At 39.3% G+C, this 23,879-nt stretch overlaps 2 protein-coding genes across 5 annotated transcripts in view; one reads left to right on the top strand and one right to left on the bottom strand.

Moving 5' to 3' along the window:
• Positions 1-1,636: 1,636 nt before the first annotated feature.
• LOC145991055 (uncharacterized) lies at positions 1,637-21,126 on the bottom strand. Of its 3 annotated transcripts, none has more exons than XM_083126759.1 (5): positions 20,998-21,126; positions 12,318-12,720; positions 10,619-10,821; positions 5,051-5,244; positions 1,637-2,803 (listed from the first exon to the last, which is right to left on the bottom strand). In XM_083126759.1, exons 2-5 carry the CDS (start codon positions 12,709-12,711, stop codon positions 1,732-1,734), a joined length of 1,863 nt encoding a protein of 620 aa, XP_082982885.1. In that variant the 5' UTR covers positions 12,712-12,720; positions 20,998-21,126; the 3' UTR covers positions 1,637-1,731. The 3 variants fall into 3 exon arrangements, with proteins under 3 accessions (XP_082982885.1, XP_082982886.1, XP_082982887.1); XM_083126760.1 differs by having other exon boundaries at positions 21,069-21,123; XM_083126761.1 differs by lacking the exon at positions 20,998-21,126 and adding an exon at positions 20,128-20,172.
• A 12-nt stretch (positions 21,127-21,138) lies between these two features.
• Positions 21,139-23,879, top strand: part of LOC145991053 (uncharacterized) — a 58,653-nt gene continuing 55,912 nt past the window's right edge. Inside the window, exon 1 of one of the 2 annotated variants that reach the window (XM_083126757.1) lies at positions 21,139-21,290. The gene's annotated coding sequence lies outside the window, so the exon portion shown is untranslated. Of the gene's footprint in view, positions 21,291-22,855; positions 23,051-23,879 lie in introns of those variants that run through there. The other variant, XM_083126758.1, reaches the window with a different exon arrangement.

The raw sequence follows: 23,879 nt of genomic DNA, 5'->3' as shown, positions 1-23,879 counted from the left end.
TGGAAATAATCACTTTTATTATTTAGTATTAATATTGTCGGCACAGGCTATGTTTTAATTAGATACTTTTTTCAGCCCAGTACAGCATAGGTAAAATTTACTAGATGTGTGGTACAAATTTGTAAAAATTCCAGTGGAGAATGAGGAGGGGTTGGCAGAAATTTGTCACCAGAAGGGGGAATTCCCCTCAACTCTGCAAATTTCACCCTGGGTGCATACAACATATTGGTCCTGAGTGAAGAGACATTGCACTTTGGTTCAGATCCCATTTTAAGCACTAGGTCTAGTCCTTATTAGCTTATCTGAGCATAAAGTGGATTTAAACCAACCTTTGACATACAGTATCAAATGCATTCTTCACTTTTAAATGTATTTTACACAGTCTGATAATTAAGTACATGAGACAGTTGTTATCAAATGAAAAGGAAACAAAATGTTTGAACATTGCCTGTTTATTTACTTGAAGTACACTGTGTTTCCCTTTGATTTTTGGAGGTGCATTTTCTTACCTCGTGCTAAATTTAGCAATTTGCATTCTGTGATTTGTTGTTTCGTAGGAGGACCATAGCGAAAATGTTCTGTTTTGTCTTCCACAACAATGGAATTCAAGAAATGCAAGCAGTTTTCAGAATGTCTCTCATGAAAGTGATGTTCACTCACTGCTCCATGGTGATTATATGACTGCACTCTTACACCTCCCTCACGATGTGGCAGCATAATTCCCAGCATGCCCATTGCAAGTTTATGAGGTGTTGCCAGGTCTACACTACACATGTTACTTCACAGATAGAATGCACACATGGGACAATGGTAATTTAGAGGATGGATGGATCAGTTTTCTTAAAAAATGGGATAAGACAGTGAAAACTGATGCTAAAATAGGTTTCCTTGTTACTTCGGAGGTCATCAAAGCAGCAGCAGAAGAAGAAGGAAAATTCACTTTGGATTGGTGACGTATGAGATAAAGGAGGGACGGTTAATAGGAGGGGAGGTAGTTTTTACCTTTCAGTTGAGGTGGGGGCTGCTCACATGTGTAGGTCTCACAACCAGCCTGGGTTTAGTTATTTTAATATAAGTGTGGAGTATTTTTACCAAGTTCTTAATATGCTGAGATTTTTTAAGTGTTTTTAACCTTAACCAAATCCTCATTCAACACTTCTTTTACGCGGCACTATGCTCTGTGCATAGAAACATCCACAAACCTGATGAAGGAGGCAGTCTGACCTCCGAAACATTGTCCTAATAAGACTCTATACTCGCTCACGTAAATATTTAAATTAATCAATACTATTTAACGTATTTGTTTATTTCCTTTAATAGTGAGTAACACGCACAAATCTACAATATGTTAAAATCAGTCTCATTACTTAATTTTCAGACTGTGTATGTTTTTATAATTCTACAATGTGAAAAGGTAAATATCTCTCAGAACAATGCAATATGGTCATGAGAAACTAATGTTGCCCGATGTGCTTTCAGAAGACTGATTTGAATGCAAAACTATTACTATGTTTTACGTGCATATATGCTCAAAACATAAACTTACACTGCCATCATTATTTCTAATTTAATATATATTCTGTAACAAAAACAAGCACTTTTATGTTTTATTTATTTACATAAGAATGTTTTGTGTATAAATGCACATTACAGTACCTCGCCTAATTGGCATTAATTACTTATATTATTTTGGTCCCCTCTCAAGTTCATGGCCAGAGTAAATTATGAAGACTATTCTTCAATTAGTTGTGGTTCCTCTTCAGTCAGTGGTGGTTCTTCGGAGGCTAATGTGGGTGTTGCCGTGACTCCGTTTGATGTAAACTGCTCATTTCCACTTGGCATGCTCTCTTCTATTGATGGAACTTTGGATGTTTTCCGAGATGGAACTTTCGACTCTCTCTGAGATGGCCCTTTTGTCTCGTGTAGGGAAGGTTCCCGTGATTCTCTTTGAGAACCACTTTGTGTAGTAGTGTAGGTGATTTCTCTAAGAATTTCCGACTCTACGTGACTTATTCCTCTGCTGTCTTCAACCTTGCGAGTGGACATCTGCAATGTCGAAAGCAACCTCTCGCTTACTTCCCCACTTGTTCCTTCAGGTAACTTCGATATTCTTTTTTCCAAGCTAAAAGCTCTGTGGAAAAGCTCAGAAAATATAGATTCAGCCAAGGACTGCTTTTCGGGATAAACCGGTGGCTGATCGTCCGGTAATGGCGGAAGCTCTTCGTAAATATCTTCCGGTCTCGGTGGTTTGATATCTGGCATTCCAACACCAAACGGAGCGACAAAACTCAACAAGCTGGGGTGTTTGCTGAGAACATTAAGATATGAGTTCACCCTTACGAGTGCTCGTTTTTCATCTCTTGCTGTAGGGATGCTTTTGGCAGGTGGTGGTTCCGGAACCCTTAATCCCTTCAGCATTTGCTGCACGGATTTCAAGAGGAAATCGGCCTGTCCTGGTACGGCTTTCAAAGCGTAGTCGATGAACTTCTGGAATTCGCATGTTACTTGATAGAGCAGGTACTCGAAATTTTGTGACTGGCCCTTCAGTGCAGCAATGTCGCTGATCTTCTCTTTCAGCACATTTTCATACTCATACAAGTAGATAAGAAGGAGGTCCACTTGCTTGTTGAAAGATACTTGCAAAACTTCCTTTTCTTCTTCACAGTGCAAGAGCTGCTTTTGCGACATGTACAGAAGATCTCTTTCCTGTTGCTTTCGCATGGCTGTTAAGAGTTTGAACAAGCACTCTTCCTTCTCTTTTGCAGCCTGTTGCCTCTGTGCTTCTTTCTCTTCTTCATGTTGTCTGTACAATAATGTGAAATAAGTCTAAACAAACACATTCAAAACAGAAGGTGTATGTGTTATGCTGCTATAGTGCGATTGCTTACAAGAAGATCCCCAAATGAGAGATGGGGAAGTAAGGTTCAGATTAATTTGCAGCCCACCCTCCCAAAAAAATTCTTTTCAACAGCTTCTATAAAATGTTTCAAAATTCATAATTTCTGATCATTTTAATGCTAAATGTACACCCCTTAAATGCACTTGCATCCTCACACCCCTCAGATTAAGCAATTTTGGAAACCCCTGGCAAGACGAATGCAGTGCCCATAGAATTTTGTAACTATAAATGTGTGCTCGTGTAGTAATACATTGAAATATTAGTCTTGGCTGATGGCAAGTCAGAGGAGAAAAATTCAAAATTCATCTTCACTCATGAAGATATGAAGATGTGATAATGGGTAATGGGGTTGACAAGGAGTCCGTGGTCGCAAATTTCCAGAAAAAGCAATTGGTGACAATTTTGTGTGGATTTGCTAAGCAACAGTTCACATAACTGTTGGCTTTTCCAGCTAGTCACCACTCTCTGCATCAGTGGGGCCTCCTTAGCTCTTTTATGCATATTGTGTGCCAAAAATTTGGTCTTTGCACACTATCCACTTTCACCCCACTTCAAACATATTGTAACTTAAAATAAATCTAGAAAATATATTAAGAGCAGTGGTTCCTAAATGTCTAAAAAAACATCGTTTTTTTTAGAATTAAACCACAGTCCTTTAGTTTTGAATTCTCTTTCAGAAGAGATCTTGAGTAGCAATTAATGTATAAATGATCATGGATTCTTAAGAACACCATAGAAATAGTGATTATACCATGCCATTATACTTTCATATTCATAAAAATAACAAAATGGAAAAGTTATTTACTCGGATAAAGGTTATTTATGTAAAGATCAGATTTGTTAAATTGTCGACCATTTTATTGATAAATTGACATTCTGATACTGATATAGGACCAATTAAATGAATTACTAACTTTTTTCCGCAACACTTTGTTTTAATTTTACAAGTAGGGATGGTCACAAAGTCTGGATAATGGATATCCAGATTTCAAATTATCCGATATTCATTTTGGATGCAACAGGTAATCCAGATATCTGGATAATTGAGATATTCAAATAGAACATATGTCATGAAGAATTTGTAGAATATCTGCACAGTGAAATATGAAAATGATGACTGAAAAATGTAGATAGGCTGTAATAAAAATGTCTGGATAATGAACACATTTGGATATCTGGACATTTCAGTTAATCCAGGTACTGTCTGGCTGCCTTAGCCGAGACCATGGATGAAAGTGCGCATGCACCAACCGGACGTGTTCAGTGGCTAAATAGGGGTGATGGCATATTGGGCAGGAAGCGAGTCCCTTGAAAATCGTCTGCTGTGGAAACACCATTATAAATATAATAGTAGTAAGTTGTAACTGAATGATTTGTGACATTTTCTAGTATAACTAGGGTGTTTTGTAAATGTGCAACAGGGGCATAAACGTCTCAATTTTCTTTATTCCACTTCAAAATGGTTTCTTGCGAATTGTAAGAGCCATCACAGACACAACACAAGATCTGGTAATGAACACAACAAGCAAAATATCACAGGCTAGTGGCGAGTGCTTCTCCCTGCTTCCCCTCTCGCGTTTGGAATCTTCCTTGGCCGGAATGTAATTTGAACATCAGATAATCCAAATATCTAGATAGAAAATTATCCGATATTCAGATAAAAGTTTTATCCGGATTTGGCCATCCCTAGTTTCATTTGGATTGTGGCAGGAGCCACCAAAATTAATAGAACTATTAAAAGTAAATATCGCAGTTAAAGTTAGTAATTTGTTTACATGTATTTATTATACTACCACGTCTTTTATTCCCCAAGCATCAAAATACCATTGTTGATAGTGCCATAGGAGCACATGTGTGAAAACATAATTACACTTGCCTCATATGAAGTCGTCGTGGTCCACGTAATGCACTATGAAGGCAGAGTTTCCAGGTTCAAATCCTGGCTAAGACATGGATGTATGATTGTTTTTGTCCTATCATTTATTTCATCATGCATCCTTATCGTTGCATTAACCTAAGAGGTAGAAAAGCAATGTAAAATAACTGATATAGAAAAAGATCTGTCTAAATGTAGATTAATCAGTTTTTTCCATGAAATGTTTAGATCTCACCACATACAACACAACAAACTAATAACCATAAGGTTTTTACCGAATTGTTTCCTGCAACTGCTCTTCATAGTTCAGAGACATCTCTTCGAGTTTAGCCCTGCAGTCACCCTGAATTCCTGTATCTCCGTATTCATCTTTCATCTTCTCCATTTCAGCTTCCCACAAAGCCCTTTCTTGTGCTAGTTTCCTTTCCATGATCCTCTCCAATCTCTCCTCTGTTTGTTTAACAGCTTCCTGGAAAATGACATTAAAAGTTAAGGATGGACTATATGGAAGTATTGCTAATATCAATACAGTGGCCTAATTTTAATTTGAACTCCAAAATTCGAATTAACAAAAGCATGTATCATTAACCCTGGAACACCCGTTAAATTTATGTACCTCTTAGTACCAGTCGGGTCCAATGGACCCATGTTGACTTTTATTTCTCATTTCACTATGAAAATTGTTTTTTGTGGAGTGTGACAATGAAAAAGACAACATTCACTTTGTTTCACTTTATTATGCATATTTTAATACAAAATGAAATACAAAATACAAAAAGATTCCGATACAAAAATCAAAATTACAATTTAATGCAGGTTCCATTTTTAAAACATTTTATGAACTGTGAAAATGTTTGTTTTACTTTATTATACAAATTTTAGAACAAAATGAAATACAAAAACACAAAAAGTACAAAAATAGCAATACAAAAATCAAAATTACAATTGGATGCAGGTTCAGTTGTTAAAACATTTTATGAACTGTGAAAATGTTTGTTTTACTTTATTATACAAATTTTAATACAAAAAAATACAAAAATCAAAATTACAATTGGATGCAGGTTCAATTTTTAAAACATTTTATGAACTGTGAAAATGTTTGTTTTACTTTATTATACAAATTTTAATACAAAATGAAATACAAAAATACCAAAACAAAAATCAAAATTACAATTGAATGCAGGTTCAAATTTTCAAACATTTTGCGCACACAACCTTGCTGTGCTCAGAACATACATTTATTTTGCATGTGTTTCGCACAGTTCTTTTCTTGCGGTCTTCCTTTGATGGGCAGATCCCGCATCGTGCTTTCTTCTTGGGTGGCTCCTCCTCTTCATCAGCATGCTGGCTCTCTGTTGGATCTTGTTCTTCAATGTTGGCCAACTGTTTGGCAAGGGAAATAAGGAAGTTCCGCCGTTTCATGTTCTTATTTGTTTCTTCCTTTTTGCAATGACATCCAGACAATATAAGCATTGAGTGCACTTACATCAACCATGTTGTAAAAAGCTACCATAGGCCATCGTCTTGTCATTCGTTTTGTGCTGTAACAACTGGTTATTTGGTCCATAGTGCCAACGTCTGACTTCATTTTGTTATAATAGAGGTTGATTTGTGGCTTTTTCTCAGTAGCAGAAGTGTCCACCTCAGGTTGGTTGTGCAATGTGCTGAGAAGGGTTAGAGTTTTATTTTTCTTTGGATAGTAAGACACTATCATTGCATCCTCCTGGAATCCGAACAAACTGCTGCTTACTGCTCTAGATTTGTCTGCTTTGACAAATTTAGGTGGAAGTTCTGGCTTATTCTTGCGAATAGTTCCTACGTAAGTCAATCACCGCTCCTTCAATTTGCATGCAGGAGAAAGACTCGGAAAAATTTGTCAGCAGTAATATTTCTTCCAGTTCCAGCAATTTTTTCAGTTAGCTCAAGAACAACTCGTTCCCCTTGATTGACATCTCTTCCTTGTTCTGGTCTTCTTCCAGCATATATTTGCATGTCCCACACATAGCTTGTGGTACTATCACAAATAACCCAGAACTTTAGTCCATATTTGCATGGCTTACTAGGCAAATATTGTCTAAAGGGGCAACGGCCATGAAATGTGACAAGCTGCTCATCGTCGGTCATATTGTCTCCAGGGATGAAAGCATCTTGCAGAGTTCTCGCCCAAACTTCATGGATGGGGGAAAGCCGGTCATCAGGTTTTCTACAGCGGCGGAGTTCAGCGTCATCAAAACGTAAAGCAGCACTGATTTGCTGAAAGTGGTTCCTGCTCATGATTCTGCTGACCAGCGGGTGACCACTTTCCTTACACCAGAGCTGGCTAGTTTCTTCATTTTTGGATTTGAGCACTGCAACGAGTACCAATACACCTATATATTTTTGCAGCTGTTCAACACTCACGTTCTTCCATCCAAGGTGGAATTTCATGGTGCCTTCTTTGTTGGCCCACTTGCAAATTGTTTCCAGCATGTGTTTTCGGAAAAACAGGGAAAATGCCGACTTTTGGTTATAGACTTCCTGGTTCGCATACTTTGTTGGACCACTCTTCTGTCGAATTATATTCCCTGCACTAGCACGTCCCTGAGTGAAGTGAGAGGTGCTGCATTCCATAAATGTAGTCCATTCTTCGACCGGTAAGCAGTTCCTGCTCACATATCATCATCGACACTAACACTAACATCTGAAAGCTCACTTTCACTTCTAGAATGGCCCTATACTTCTTCTGCGTCAATTTGACCAACGTCTGTTGAATCGCCAGGGAAATCCTCCTCTTCTGCTAACAACAACTGACGTAGTTCTTCATGAGACAGTCCACCACATGCCATTGTAATAACACACGGTATTGAAATGCTTGCTCTACCACAATATGTGTTGAGTGTAAGGAAAAGCAACATTTGTAAATAAAATCGACTTTTATTTCTCATGGAAAGAGTTAATTCGGATACGTCGAGTCCAAAATTTTATATACAAGGTAACCAAAAAAGTTCTTGCCATTTTTAACATCACATGGGAAGAAGTGATCACTGATAGGAAAATATGTGTGTCACGTGCCGGAAAAGTGGTCAGGGTTGGGAGTGGGGACATTGGTCTTGCTGGTCTTGCCCAATACAGACACATTGCGCACTCACAGCAGCCATAGCTTGAGCAGGGGCGAAGAGAAATGGAAGTGTTGAAGCAGCTAGTTTGGGGTTGTCTGCTTTATGACTTTAAGGTGGGCTTGTCCGGAGCAGAATCAAGTCACCGAATATGTCAAGCCTTTGGGGATAATGCTGTGAATGAACGCACCAATAGGAATTGGTTCCAGAAGTTCAGCTTGGGAGATCTGTCACTTTGTGACGAACCCAGCAGTGGCCGACCACAGGTCCTGGATGGTGAGGCCCTGAAGGCAGCCATACAGGAGGACAGCAGCCTAAGGTGTGGTGAGCTTGCCAACCACTTCCAGGTTTCCGACAAAACAGCCAGACTGCACCTGCATCACATAAGAAAGACGTTGAAGTTGAGCAAGGGGGTACCTCATACACCGTCAGAAGGCAAGAAGCAACAACGAGTGACAGCCTGCTTCTCGTTGCTTTCTTGGCACAGCAACACACCCATATTTGGTCGAGTGCTCACCAGTTACGAAAAGTGGGTCCTATATGACATTCCCAAGTGTGCCCGACATTGGTTGTCAACACGGGACTTTGTGCCTCATGCCACAAGACCACCTTCAAATCCATGCAAAATCATGCTCTGTATGGTGGACTAGTCGCAAAGGGGTGCACTATGAGCTGCTAACAACGGGCCAAACCATCACTGGGGACCTCTACTCGCAGCAGTTGCAACGTGCGCAACAGGCACTGAAGCATAAGGTGACAGCATGGGTTAATCGCAAGTGTGTACTGCTTCTTCACGACAATGCCAAGCTGCATGTGGTGCACGGGTGACCAAGGATACCATACAGTGACTTGGCTGGGAGATACTGTGCCATCCACGGTACTTTCCAGACCTTGAGCCAACAGATTATCACCTCTTCCATTCCCTGGACAACCACCTTCGTCGGAAATCCTTCGCAAATGAGGCAGACTTGCGGCAAGCACTCACGGACTTCTTTCAGTCCGAGACCCCGAGATTTATCGCCAGGGCACTGCACAGCTGGAGGCATGTTGACAAAAGGTGCTGGATGCCGATGGGGGATTACTTTGAGGACTAACAGTGTGTGACATTCTTTGCATACTTTTTTGTTTCTGATGATCAAAAACGGCAATAACTTTTTTGGTTACCTTGTAAATCCAATCAAAAATGCAACGATGTACGGAAATCTACCAAATCGTATATAGTGTAGTTGTATAGGTAACTGTTGGGCACAAATTCAATTAGAAAGGTTTGAAGCATACACAGAAGGGTAAGTGTGCCATCTGTGATGGATACCTGTGATAGTTACAATGTGACAAGTTGGGATTATAGGGGGGTTGAGGCCATCCCAGGGGAAGCTCTGCAGCAAATCTTAGCACATTCCTGCCACTTCACCATCTGAACACTGTACACCATGCCAGATTTATTCTCATACATCCTTCATACAATGATAAATTTTTGCCATCAAAAATGGAATAATTGCTCGCTGAGCCTCTTTGGCTGAATTCGTGTTATGATCGTACATAGTCAATGTGCTCCAGCATGTATGCACAGCAAACTAACACTTGCCTGTGATAGCAGCTTGAGCGTGACATACAACGTCATTTACCAGTGCAGATGCAAAACTCTGTGTATTTACAAAACTACGATCAGTTTCACTTGATCGACCCTTGTAATACAGAAGGTTGTTCGCTTTATATCCGACCATTTTCAATTCGGTGCTGCCACCTGGTGTATCATGCTGGAACTATGGGTCTGCTGGCAGGAGCAGTGTTGTATCTGACCTTGTAGGTGTGTGAGTGTTGGTAGTGAATGTTATCAAATGGTGCCGAAAATCAATCGGTATTGGGAGAGTTACGTAATGGCCCTTTCCATGCTAAGTTTTCATACGTACGCATTGTGAAACTGTATGAAAAGTACCTGGCGGGTTCCAAATGGAAGAAAGTTGTCACAATGGATGAATCATATATACATCTCACTGCTGGTGGTCACGTTCGAGCGATCACATACTGTGACATTGACGGCAAGAAACTTTGTTCGTCAGTGCAGGGAAAGTTTCCCTCGTGGCTTTATGGTTGTGACGGGATTCAGATATGAGGGTAAGTTGATGATACGCAAGGTGGACAAAAACGTGAAGGTGAATGCCAGATACTCCCAAGACTCCATTCTGACACCTATCTATCGGAGAGACATCCCACAATTGTATGGAATGGACACGAACCAGGTGATGATCCATATGGACAAGGCTTCGAGTCATGCTGCCAGAACATCACTACGTTTTTATCAGGAAATGGCAGAGGAATTAGGAATTCGTGTCATTCCGTTTGAAGACATTCCTGTGAAAAGCCCAGATGCCAGTCCAATGGATTTTTGCGCATTTGGACTGTCGAAACGACGTCTCCAACATCGCCGCCCGTGCACCCTGGATGGTTTATGGAAAGCTTGCAGGGAGGAGTGGGACAGAATTCCCATGCCTGTCCTGCGCCGGAGCTTGTTGCAATGGAAACTGCAATTCCGGGCAATAGTCCACAATGCTGGGGGTCCAATAGAACATGATCAGTGGTGGCGGCGCGGTATCTCTTAAGGTGAGTACACATCAAAAATGGTCAGATATAAAGCGAACAACCTTCTGTATACGCTTATGAGCACCAACTCCAATATTATCTAGATTTCTGGCAATTCCTAATTGTTCTCCTAAACATCAATCTGTTACATAACAATGGGTCTCTAACCTGGAGTCTTTCTTCATAACACCTTTTTAATATCTTCAGTGTCTCCCCACACTTTCTTTTCTCCAATCTTATTGCTTCTTCCACAGCAACACCTCTTTCTATCTCTGCCAGCTTTATCAACTGCTGCTCTCTGTTGGCCACTGCTTCGTCTCTCATTTTTTCTGCCTCATACTTCAGTTTCTCCAGATACCTTTCGCCAAGACCTGAAGTAAAATATATGACTTTACCATTCCATAACCAAAGCATTTGTACAAAATTAATGGATATATGATCTGGTGTAGCTCAAAGTGTTTTGTACACTATTTTATTTGTTTCTCTATTTTAAATAAGTCTAGTCCTGATCATTCTTCCTGTATTAGGAAAAAGAACTGACTTTTGTCTAGCTGTTGGAATTTTGAAAGTCACGCGATCAAGGAATGGATCAATTGAGGTAAACAAGCTACTGTATTTTGAATAACCTTCTGTCCTCCACTTTGTAGACATCATTAAAATAAAATGAATGGATACAATCTTGTTGCAATTAGCCAAAGTGGCAGAAATGCGATGTTACATAAACTAAATAAATCAAGAATGGATACAACCATCAGCTTATAGAATATATTGTCAGTGCCATCAATTAGTTCGCTTAACCCTAGAACCATAAAATATCATGAATTTTACAAAGCTAATGAATATGTTGGAATTTCAATCTACTTCCGTGAATGTGTGGCAGCTGACTTCTTTAGTAGTCTCAGTTGGTGAGATGCTCTATTTTTGTTATATTATTTCTTCGGAGCACAAGTGGCGTAACTCCATATTTCATGAAAATGGAGTAGCATGTACAGGGTGCTGCAGAAACAATTAGACGATTTCAATTTGGTACCTTTGTAGGTGGCATGGTGAAACACACATCCCTGAGTATAGTGACCTTCAGTCATCATGCAGTGTTGGCTGGAAGAGCATCGAGCATTTGCTGTGGAAACATTTAGAAACAATGACTCGACTTCTGTAACACAGCATGTTTTTCGATGATATTTTTGCATCAGAAGAAATGGAAAGGTTCCAACACCCAGCATGCCTAACAATATTGAATTTGGTTAAACAATTCAGGACTACTGCATCCATTGTCAGCAAGGGGCCTTCTGAGAAACATTTCAACGTAGTCCCGAGTTTCCATAGCAAATGCTCGATGCTCTTCCGACAAACGCTGCGTGGCGACTGAAGGCTTTAAGCCGCTCTACTCAGGGATGTGTTGTTTCACCACACCACCTACAAACATGTCTGTGTGGCACCAAATTTAAATGTTTCTGACCCACCCTGTATAACTTAAAAACTTTGCAGTGTCAACATTTCATCAGTGGTAAAATTAAGTACCTCCTAAGTTTCAAATTCTTGCTCATGGAGGCACCACTATGTTTGTGCTCCCACGCCTAAACATAGTACTAAGCTATCTAAATGTGCCCTTTTCTTAAAACTGCCTTGAATGGAGTTATGTCACTTACACTGGTGCTTTGAACCTCTCATATATAAGCCAAGATATGATTATTTTAATTGCACGTGATGCTATTGTGAATTAATGAATATTTACGAAGGAAAAGAGGGGTTGTTCTTTCAAGTAGTCAAATTTACGAACGTCTAGTGATTGTGTTCTAGTGTTAATAAGTTACTCATTTAATCCACACTTAAAACAGAGAGGTATTTGTATACCTTGGGTACGTACCTAATATTCCTTGATGCGTAAGAGCTTGAACATGCTTCCTTGTGACTGGCGGAGTTAGGATAAGCTTCTCATCCAAAATATCACTTGGGTTTATCCACAGATCACCATCATAACCTTTAGATTCCTTCGCCTCTATAATTTCCTTACACACTTCTGGCAGCGTGTCGAATACTATTGGGCCGATTGTAGGACCGAAGTCATCTAGTATTTCTTTCTTGGTTCGAAGCGTTTCAGAACTTCGTATCAATGTTCCTTTGGCCTTTTTCATCATCTCGCTGATTCCTGTCTCATCTGGCACTGTTGATTTATTCCCTCTCATTGTTGTACTGGTCTTTGTCATTCTCCCCGTTGATGTTGATCCTTTGCCACCTCTGCTCATCTCATTGGTTTCCATTGTTACTATCTGTAATTTAAAGAAATTAAAATATGTTCACATTTTGTTTCTAGTGCAGAGACATGGCCAAATATCATTTTTGAGTGGGACTCAGTGTTCGTTATCTTTTAAATTAGAAAATAAGTTAAGGATAAGTTAATTAATTTTTTATGCAACATACTGAACATTTTGATCTTGTGCATAAAGGACTTCATCAAGTTGCAAAAGTGGCATGTTTAAAACTTGTCATCCAAACTTGTAGTCAACGACGGAAAATCATTTTAAATGAAAGAAGTTAAACGTTTTTGACTGCCGTAACACTACTTAACCCTAGATGCATAGGCCTTGTATGCTATTTAAAAAGAAACAATTCCATGTTTTCAGTTTGATGTAACAAATATGACTCTCTAGATCAGCGTTTCTCAACTGGGCCCTGACATCAATTATACCGGGATGCGAGAAGTGCTCCTGAAACAGTTTTTCTTCACCCAACATCATTAAAATCAAATGAATAATACAGTTATCGATTTTGCAAGTGTAATAATATATGAAAAGATTCTCTCGGGCTATCGGCCAGGTGAGTTGTGGAAATGATTCCAAGCTAACGTCACCCTCATCTTCAGGGTAGACGTGCAGTACTGAGCGTCAACCTGGTGAAGATGGCGGACCAACTGGGTGCCATGTCTGCTGCATCTGCACTTCTGGTTAACTCGCTAGCCAGGCTGGGTCCAGTTTGAGCCCCGTGTCGTGATTAAGATCCTCTTTTTCTTCATGATTGGCTATTGTTGCTTCTTTGATGATGCAGTCCCAGTAGTTTTAGGTTTTGGCTATGATTTCTGTGTTGCTGAAATCTGGTCTATGGCCCTCGTTGATTGAATGTTCAGCTAGTTCCGACTTTTCTGGATGGAAATTCTTGATGTAACTTTGGTGTTTTTTACAGTGCTGTTCTATTGTCCTGCCCACCTGCCCAATGTATGCTTTACCGCATTTGCAGATAAGACTCAAAACACCGGGAGTTTACCATATTATCTGCAAATGCGGTAAAGCATACATTGGGCAGATGGGTAGGACAATAGAACAGCACTTTAAAGAACACCAAAGTTACATCAAGAATTTCCATCTGGAAAAGTCAGGACTAGCTGAACATTCAATCAACGAGGACCAAAGACCAGATTTCAGCAACACATAAATGATAGCCAAAACTTAAAACTACTGGGACTGCATCATCAAGGAAGCAATAGCCATTCATGAAGAGAAAGAGAATCCTAATAGCAACACAGGGCTCAAACTGGACCCAGCCTGGTTAGCAATAGTTACCCAGAAGTGCGGAAGCAGCAGACACGGCACCCGATTGGTCGGCCATCTTAAGCAGGATCCCCCCGCCATGAACGTATATACACCGGGTTGACACTCAGGACTGCACTTCTACCCTGAAAATGATAGTGACGTTAGATCTCGAAAGCTTGGAATCTTTTCCACAACTCACCTGGTCGATAGCCCGAGAGAATCTTTTCATCATTCGTCGTCAGAAAAACTTCAAGAATTACTTCCTGTAATAATATAGTTATCCGTTTCCTGATTAGTTTGAATTGGAATTTATCTGTGTTTAAAATGCAACATGCCAATTTAATGATGTTGATCTGAGAAAACTACAAGATTTCATTATATATAGGGAGACAAATTTATGGTAAATAAAAAGTGAGGAGAGCGGTAAATAAAATGTTAGATCAGCGGTATATACCAGTGGTGAAAAAAAAATTGCACACACTCTTTCATTATGAGAGGAAACAACATACAAAAGAGCTATAAATTGATAAACTACTTCATTTTTATATACTGTACACATACACAAGTACTTCATTTTTATATACTGTACACATACATAAGTACTTAGCGATTACACATTTCGCGATTTCGCGAAAATTCAATGTCTCTAATTATATATATTGGTTGGCAATTAATTTAACATCATTTCTTTTTTCAACTGCCGACTTCCATGGCAGAGTGGTTAGCACAGTGTATTACGACGCTGGGAATCCCTGGTTTGAATCTAGACCTAGAGATCGGGATACTGACTTAAAAAAAAAATGATTTACCAGGCTGCAGTCTCATGAAGGTTGAGAACCATTGGTATAGAGCCCAATATAGGTTGTTTGTGATGCAGATGTTGTTTTTACATTTACTTATTTCATACTATTAAATAATTATATTTATTTAAATATTATTATTTAGCAACATTTTAGGTGTATTAACATTTGCGACCATTGTGATGTGCCATCATTTATGACTAGTTTATTTGTAAAAAATCACTATCTTTGCAATTGAGTGTTTTATGATGGATTTTCCAGCATTAATTTAACGAGAATGAAGAAACAAAATAAAAGTTACACAAGAAACATTTTTTTTGTATTATACTTTCAACCAAAACTTGTGTTTTCAGTAATTTTTGCCAGATGCACGACCCACAAGTTCTGCATCATCATAAAAAAAACATCATTTAGAAGAATGTTTAACAGTAAAATTTTACATCTATATTTCATAATAGTGGGTCACTTAACAAGTTAGGAATACAAACACAAATTACAAATGAACATAGAGTTGTACACAAAAATCAATGGTACAGGGGCTTCAAGGTCGTCCTTATGCACTTAAGGGAGCTTTGAGACTGAAGCAAAAAGTGGCAGGTGGCAAACAACACTTGAGATTTCACACTGAAGCAACAAGCGACATGGGTCCCTTCAGTCTAAAGCATAACATGCACTGTGTATGCACAAACAACAGACTGAAGCAACTTGATTCACAGTATTGAGAAAATTGCCCAGTTCAAGCTACGTGCAACTTGTCATGTCACTTCAGTTCAGAGGATTCCATTTATTTCTGATGCTTAGTTTTCAAGCTACATGTGTCTCTTGTCACTTGTTGCTTGTCACCTTGGTCTGGAATCTTCCTAAGGGTTAAATGACATGACTACCAAACCATAGTACTACGAAGTAATAGCACATAGCAGGTCTGTGCCTGAACCTAGACATCTGGGAAGAGGTAATTGCTCATGTTTGCACTTGCAAACTGGATGGGGTGTTTTATCTAAATTGAATTTGAGGCTTTTGTTTAGGTAACTGTGAACTTCAACCAAAGACCACACCATCTTTTTTCTTTTGTAATAGTCTCCTATATTTTTTGCTATCTTTTCCTGCATATTATGTTCTTTATTTATAACTGCTGAGCTAGGGTAGGGTAGGGAGTTGACACCCACCAACCCATCCTTGGACTCTTCATTGATTGTGGATGACCAGTTGTTTCTTTTTATTCAGCATCTTAAGGGTGAACATATTCTGGATACTTAGTATTCTATGACAACAAATTTCATAATGTCCATATCAAGAGCCTCACAGCTTGGCTGGCCACACAGCTATCAAAAATATGTAGGACTTCATGGATCAAAATGTTGAATGATGACACATACATCAGACAAATCTTGCGAAACTTTGGGACCAGGCATAGATATTACCTACATCTGTGCACTTGTGAAGTCCATGCCACAGAGAATTGATTGATTTGGTTAATTTTACTTCACTTTTCTGCCACTTTTGGCTAATTGAGAAGACGAGGATGAGTGATGATATGATGAAATTGATGTGTGGATGCTCACAAAGAACACCCTTGCCCAGTAGGGATTCGAACCCAGGACCCCTGGTGTTGTACTGTGATTAGCAGAATAACACAGTTATTTTTCAGAGTAGAACAGTCTGCATTGGCGCTGGTATGTTTTCACATCATGTAATGCGAAGCAATGATTTTGTATGCATTAATTTTCAATAGAAAACATTTACTGACAGTATATCAAAAGCAAAGTCACACCGGACAATCACTGTACTGAAGTCTGTTGCTGATTAGGAATCAATATACTGGTAAATTTTACTCTCTCTCTCTTTCTTTCTTTAAGGGGCATATTGGTGTTATTGAGGCCCATGGCCGAATAACCAAATCTCTCGAGGGAAGGGGGAGGCAGATGATCCTCTCTTTAGCTACCTATTTTTTTAGACGTGTTCTGATTCAACATACGAGGCGTATTCGTAAAGTAAGTACCGTTGGCAAATATTGCTGCTGTAGCGCTGCAGACGCGACCATGTGAGTTCTCGCTGACATCCTTCATCTGTTAGTAAGCCACAGGCAGTCGTGGGAGCAGGTCATGCTTTTTCTTCATAGGTTTATGAAGGTTTGAAATGTTGAAGAAAATCAATCGGCCCGCCGACTGTGAAGTCCAGTCTGTGTTTCATTTTCTCAATGCAAGAAACGTGAAACCGGTAGACATCCACCGTCAACTGTGAGAGGTCTTTTTTTATGTTTAAAGAAGGTCGTGAGACAGTTCACGATGAGCCAAGGAGCGGTCGGCCATCTGTTGTGACCGAGGATTTGGTGCGTGCGGTTGACGAGGAAATTCCTGAAAACAGGCGCTTCACAATATCGTCACTTTCCATGGAATTTCCACAAATTTCAAGAAAACAGTCCTCTACGAAATTGTGACAGATTGCCTGGAATCGAAAATTGTGGTCAGCGTTTCGACGAGGATGATGACGTTGAAGCAGGAGTGCATGGATGGCTCTCATCACAGGCGGGAACATTCTATGATGATGGGATACAAAAACTAGTGCCACGCTATGACAAATGCTTGAAAAATGGTGGAAACTATGTAGAAAAGTAGTTTAAGGTCTGTAGAATGCAATTCAAATAAAAAAAGGTACAAAACTATTTTACTTTATTTCTTACACCCTTTCGGTACTTACTTTCCGAATACGCCTCGTAATTTTTTCGAACCAAAAGTTATGTTTCATCAACAAAATACTGTTAAAACAATATTGTATTTTATTTTGAATGGGTAAAAATTGTCGAACTTGTGTAAATACATGCCCTATAACAATGAAAGTGAAATATGTTTGGGAATGGCACATTACTGTCGACCAGACAAAAATATCCATAGTTGGATGTTAATGGCTATTTTTCTTCATCATTATCGTCTTTCACCTTAACAGCGATGACCGGTTCTTAAAAACATATCCTTTATTAATCCATGCATTTATAATTAGCACTTCATATACTCTCCATCGTGGGACAAAAGTCACGATAGGATAATATAGCACAAAAACGCATTATTTGCAAGTAAAATTACCTTAGAAAGTTTTCGTAGGCTGAGATGAATGTTGATCCTTCTCACACCCAGGGTGGTATTTGTAGGTGGGATGGGGAGGATTTCTCCCCCTTCTGGGTGCTTGTGCCCCCCCCCCCTCTGCTTGATATATTTGATCCATGGGGCGGAAATGTTATATGGCATAAAGTCATTATCTCATGCTGTTCTTAGACAGTCAATAGAATTCCCCCCACCACTGAAAATATCTTAAATACCACACTGCTCACACCTCACATACGTTGGGTGGTATTTATATGTACACAAACACAGAGAGAGAGAGAAATGTAGCTAGGATAGTGAGCGGGCATCGAGGTAAAGTGGTCACCGAACTAGCAAAAAACAAAAACAAATTTAAAAAAGTTTGTAAAGAGTGAACGTTACACGAAATGTGAAATGAAAGTATTGTCGCTCCGTTAATTAAGAATGCGTATCATTAGTTTGCAAAGAAATAAACTTAAACTCCTTGACGCAACAGCCCTCTAAGAGCCAGGCCCTGCAAGAGCGGCTTTTTCATTGGGTGATGTGTGGTCAGCACATAAGAGTCCCATCGCTGCTGTTTACTGGCTTTGGAGACCGGGTTTCGCGTCTTCTTTTCAAGTAGCTCTCCGATTGTCCTCACGATGCTGGATCAACGCCGAAATTTTGGGGCTCCCACCGGGAATCGAATCAGGGACTGCTCGTACCAAAGGTGCTAACCATTTGTCTATGCATGAGACATTTGCAGAGAATAGGAGTACAAATGTTCTTGCTGAAGTTTGTCAGCATAGGATCCGAGCACTTCCAGTTCTGTCGGTCACATGGCTTCTTGAGTCAGTTGTCAACATGGTGCCAATAAGAGTTCCTTCCTGCCAATGTCGTTCCTGCCTGTAAGTGTTGCCACCTATGAATCGGAACTTTGTCAACGTCATCAGGCTCTTCAGCCTGAGTGACAACAGACATGTTGCACCGGAAAATTGACATCTTAATTGTGATTATATTTATCAGATAATTATTCGGGGGTGGTCCCTCTGATAAAATATCAGTATTCTCAAAATTCTTCGAACGGACTGTGTAAAGCATTGTTATACTCCAAAAACTGAACCTGCTCTGCAACACAAGAAAACTGCCTCATTAAGCAATCAATGTGCCTTTGTTAAGTTGTTAAGTTCAGGATGGCACAATATTTTCAATAATGCTGATAGAATAAATCAATAAAGTTTGTTAAATGACAACGACTCCTTACCACAAGAGTATAATTATTCCTTAGATGCTTGAATATGTGTCTAACCACACATTTATGTCTTTCCAGTGACTCATTGCAAGAGTTGGCTATTGTGCTTGACTCAATAAAATAAACTTATTGAACAAGGCAGATTCATAATAATAATAATAACCAGTGGCTTGACAGCCCCCGACCTATTTTCTGACTGTCAGTCTCAATCCTACCTAGAGGTGTGGAGATATTGAACCGGTAATTGGATGATGTAGGGTCAGCACGTCAGACCCCCTGCCGTTATATGAGATTTTTATGACCGGATTACGCTACTCACTCATAGCTCCCCAGACTCGAACCCATGCCATCCAGCAGTCGAAGCTCCTTAGACCGCACGGCCACAGAGGAGGACGAGGCAGATTCATATGAACCAAAAATAGCCAAAAATGAGAATTTACCTCAAAGTGACAAAAAATGTATTTACTTGTTTAAATTTTTGATTCTTCGAAAGGTTTGTTAAGGAGTTGAGACGGGATTTAAGTCCACTTCTTGCACAGTAAGACTAATTGGGACTGGATCTATGGTTTAAAATAGGATCCGAACCACTATGTGCGTTCACCGGGTATCGAACCGGGGCCCCCTCGATTACAAGGCAATGACGCTATCACTGCGGCATCGGGGAGGCATCGTTTGTTAAGGAGGATTCTAAAAATCGATCTTCAGGAAATCTAGAAAAATAATATGCAACTCAAGAAATTGTACAGCTTGTGAAGAGAATTACTTTTGAAACGTTGCGTATTTTATACTGTCTCGACAGAAGAATAGTTATTTGCTACGAATAATACTATTTGCCCTGAGATATGATAATCTACATAGGCATCCCGCCACCATTATACTTATTTTTGCGTGTATTGCGCTCGGATTCGGGACCACTTGCAACTGTTTGCATATATGCGGTTTACCGCCGCACAAGCGGTTATTCTTCAGTCTGGTCACAAACTACTCGAGCTGGAAACATAGTTTGGACGCAACGGCGATACCCAACCCTGCCTGTTGATACCTGCGAAGTGCTCGGTTCCTACACTGAAATCCAGTATAGTTTCGCTCACAGTGAAGCCATTTATTGCTATTTCAAAACAGTTCTTCTAAAGTGCTGTATAAGTACTCTGCATTATGTAAAAAAAACAGATTCTCGTTCTCGAAATACTAAGAAGTAACGCATTGTAAATTACTCAATAAAACGGAGAAGTAAATAATGCCAAATGCGCACTTGGGAACTTTTTCAAAAGGCAGTTTTGTGTTAATACTTTTTCTTTGCTACAGTTAAGAAACAAAATATTTTTATTGCAGAAAAACGAGAGGCACTCCAGACAAAATTAATCATTTTTTCTATGGATGTCACGGAGTCAGAGTTGTTTGCAAGGAAAAAAAGAAAGTTAGAAAATAATATTCTCATATATGGGGTGGTCTCGAATTTAGTTCACAGCCCGCCAAGAGTGTTTTCGTTCCAGGAGCAGAAATCTCTAGCTCGGGGTTGGGATGTGTACGGTACATACATGTGTCAATTTCACTAGAGCTTTGCTGTAAAAGAAAAAATACTTTTCTTTCAACATTTCGAAAGATGTCTTGTGTTTGTTTTCTAGGGTGCTGACTTGATTGGTGGCCAAGTCTGTAAACACGCAATGACATACTGCAATGCATTCTTATTGACATATCATCGATCAACTTGGAACCCACCCCGAAAATAAGCTCCGTCCGAGTTACGTCTATGAGAATAGTATTAAACTTTGTGAGCACCCTGTTCGAAGACCATTTATAACCCAGAGATGCGCTGATGCTGAATAGTCTTACATAACAACCTCTTATGAACAAGGTCAGGATTGTTTCCATTTTTGTCTTTGACCAAAGGTTACCTAACGTTATAAGTTACCTAAGACGAACATGGTGAAAACTGCTTCACATATATACTACATCCAATTAAATATTTTGAAGCTAACATACTGGAAAATTTTAATACTCCATTCGCTACTGTAATTCAATGACCGTGAGACTGGCGTCCACCGATTGCCATGGATACGACCTCATTGTCGAATATGTGCTGCCATCTTGCGATATGAAATAACTATAGTGTTACTGTACACGTGAGGAGATAGTTAGTCGGTGTAGTGTAAATTAAAAACAAACACATGTTGTGACAAAAATTATCAGTAATAGGCTACTTCAGTAAGTACAAATCAAAAGGAAGTTATCTATATTTTTACTTATTGCATATTGGAGTACACAGCAATAATTTTCCCCGGTAGAATATCGCATTTTGCTGTTAAGTGCAAAAGTGTGGTTAGCCCGTGGCATGGATTTCTTGGCGGCTTCTTATTTTACCTACCTATAAATAACATAGCAGTCTTCGGCTACTTTGAGGGATGGGAATTTGAACGGTGTTTTGTATTCTGCTACTTGGGTGTTTGAATGAACAAATATAAAATCAACAACCTTTCGGCGCCGAATGCAGGAAGCGCGGGGAGGGGGAAGTGGTTACAATTATTTTGCAAATTTATCCATCTTGTAATTAAGTGAAAAACAGGAATGTGTTTTGTTCCGCCTATTTAATGGGAAGATTATCGTAAGTATCCACTGCAATGATTTTTTTAAAATCAGAATATGGATCGATAACTAAAAGGTACGGGATCACGTTGCCTTATGTGAACCGATATCGCCGACTGGAACCGTTAAGATAAGTTAACGGAAAGTTTACTATTACAAGAAATATAGAAAGGACTATTGAATAATGATTATAAAGCAGCATACGTAGCGTACACCTGATTTTATGTTCTTTTATCAGGAAGCTCATAAAGCCCCAGAAAAACATATGGGTCGGTGCACATGTGCACCTAATTGGTAAATATCACTTTCATGAAGTGGTACATCGTATTCTTTGGTTCCTTCACACAAAAGAGATTTCCTTTTAAACTTCACTTTGCCTTACGAACAGTGGCAACTGCACACACGTGTATATCAATGTTCCATTTTTCGGATAATAGCTGTTATTTGTGATCCGCGTATTGAATGTAGAGTCGTGAAACCCAAAGGAGATGCACTTTATTTGCTTAAGTAAGAAAAAAATATTATTGAAATTGGATACAAGCATATTCATAGCTAATTTGCGTCAGCCGGCGATTATAAATCGTCGTTAGGAAAGATCGCGGTAGAGTAATTGCGATTTTGTGTTGAATATGTATATATTTGGTACCTTGGTTATGGTTTTGGTATTGGTACTACTTTACTATACCGGAGACACCTATCAATGATTTATTTCGCAATTTTTTCTTTGATAACGTACTATTCTGCATTGCAGAACATTTCTTTAGGTGAAATAATGGATTTCTAACGAAAATAATGTCTATTTCTTACATACGATAGCCCCACGAACCATCACGGGGACAAGGTATGCCTACTAGGTTAGGTTCCATTAGCACTCCTTTCGTTCAATTTAGCATATATGGACAACATTGGAATTACAAATTCCACGGCATCTTCCACACCCGGCAACAACTTCACGATGCATCCTCGACACGTCATGTTGTAGCAGCAGCAATAGCACGTATTGTGCTCTCGTGCAGAAAGCAAATGGCGGTAGCAGCAATAACACGTCGGAAATAGATTTTCGTAGAAAACTACATGCATTCGCATTAAAATGGATCAAAACTACATTCCCGAACATCAACAACGTTACAGAAAATGATTTGCGTAAGTACTTTCTCCTGTAAATTTGAAGAAATCCGTCTGCGGTATAGTAAAGTGTTAACATGGTTTTATTCGATAAATAGAACAATCCATGCAAAGACATAAATGTTCATGATCAAAGTTGCTTGCGTATAGCTAGTTGTGTATAAAATACACTGCAGTGAATTTTTACATACCAACTACCATTATTTTGAACATGTTTGGTCCTGCATATGGTTTTCAGCTTGCAGTTATCAACAGAGGTATGTAAGTAGTAATTGTCTACATTTTAATATTTGTTAATTAGGATTATAGTAGTATATGTGAAGATTAGATTGCAGTAGTTATAGTCATTTTATAATGTAAAATAATGGAAGAAAAAATATTTAGACTATCTGTTTGTCTCACAATTGGATATTTTTAACCACAAACAACGTAAAAAGACAGGACTGAAGTCAAGGGTAGCCGTAAAACTTCTGGTTAGCCTTAATCATTAGCGTATACTTTCTGCTGCAATGCATGTATCTTCTACTTTCAATTTGTTTATGTTAACTTATGTAATTTGGCCATTATTCCGTAAGCTTACTACGGTCAAAAACTTCTGGTAGTGGTTCAGGAACATAACGTTGAAAAGAGGAGGGAGATTAATACAAGATGCAAGTTGGTTGAGCTCTTTGTGTACGTTTTGAGTAATACAGTGCCTTTCACTGTCGAGTCGTCCATGGAGCGGCGGCCAGCTCACTGGGCAAGTAGAAATGTGTCTGCCGGCATTTAGATCCAGAACTGTATGCTGACTTTGGCACTGGACGTGTCAGTGCTTCAGCATCCAGATAGCTGGTGTCCAGTTTGCATGCGTTTGTAAAGTGTTAAAGTGTTAACAAGTGCTTTGGATTGTTTTGTTTTACTTTACATATTACTTGTGCTTTTCTGAAGTCTAATAATGCCATGCTATCCCGTACAATTTAAAACAACGAATTCTTGTAGGGAAGGAAGTTATAAGGCATTTTGCAGAAGAATTCCCAGAGGTTCACAGAGACAGTGTTCGAAAACTTGTGAACAGATTTAGGGACACAGGGTTTTTTCTTGATAAGA

The sequence above is a fragment of the Lepisma saccharinum genome, chromosome 8, assembly GCF_977018435.1.
Source record: "Lepisma saccharinum chromosome 8, izLepSacc3.1, whole genome shotgun sequence".
In the NCBI taxonomy this organism is placed as follows: Eukaryota; Metazoa; Arthropoda; class Insecta; order Zygentoma; family Lepismatidae; genus Lepisma; species Lepisma saccharinum.
This window is presented reverse-complemented; position numbering and strand designations above follow the sequence as displayed.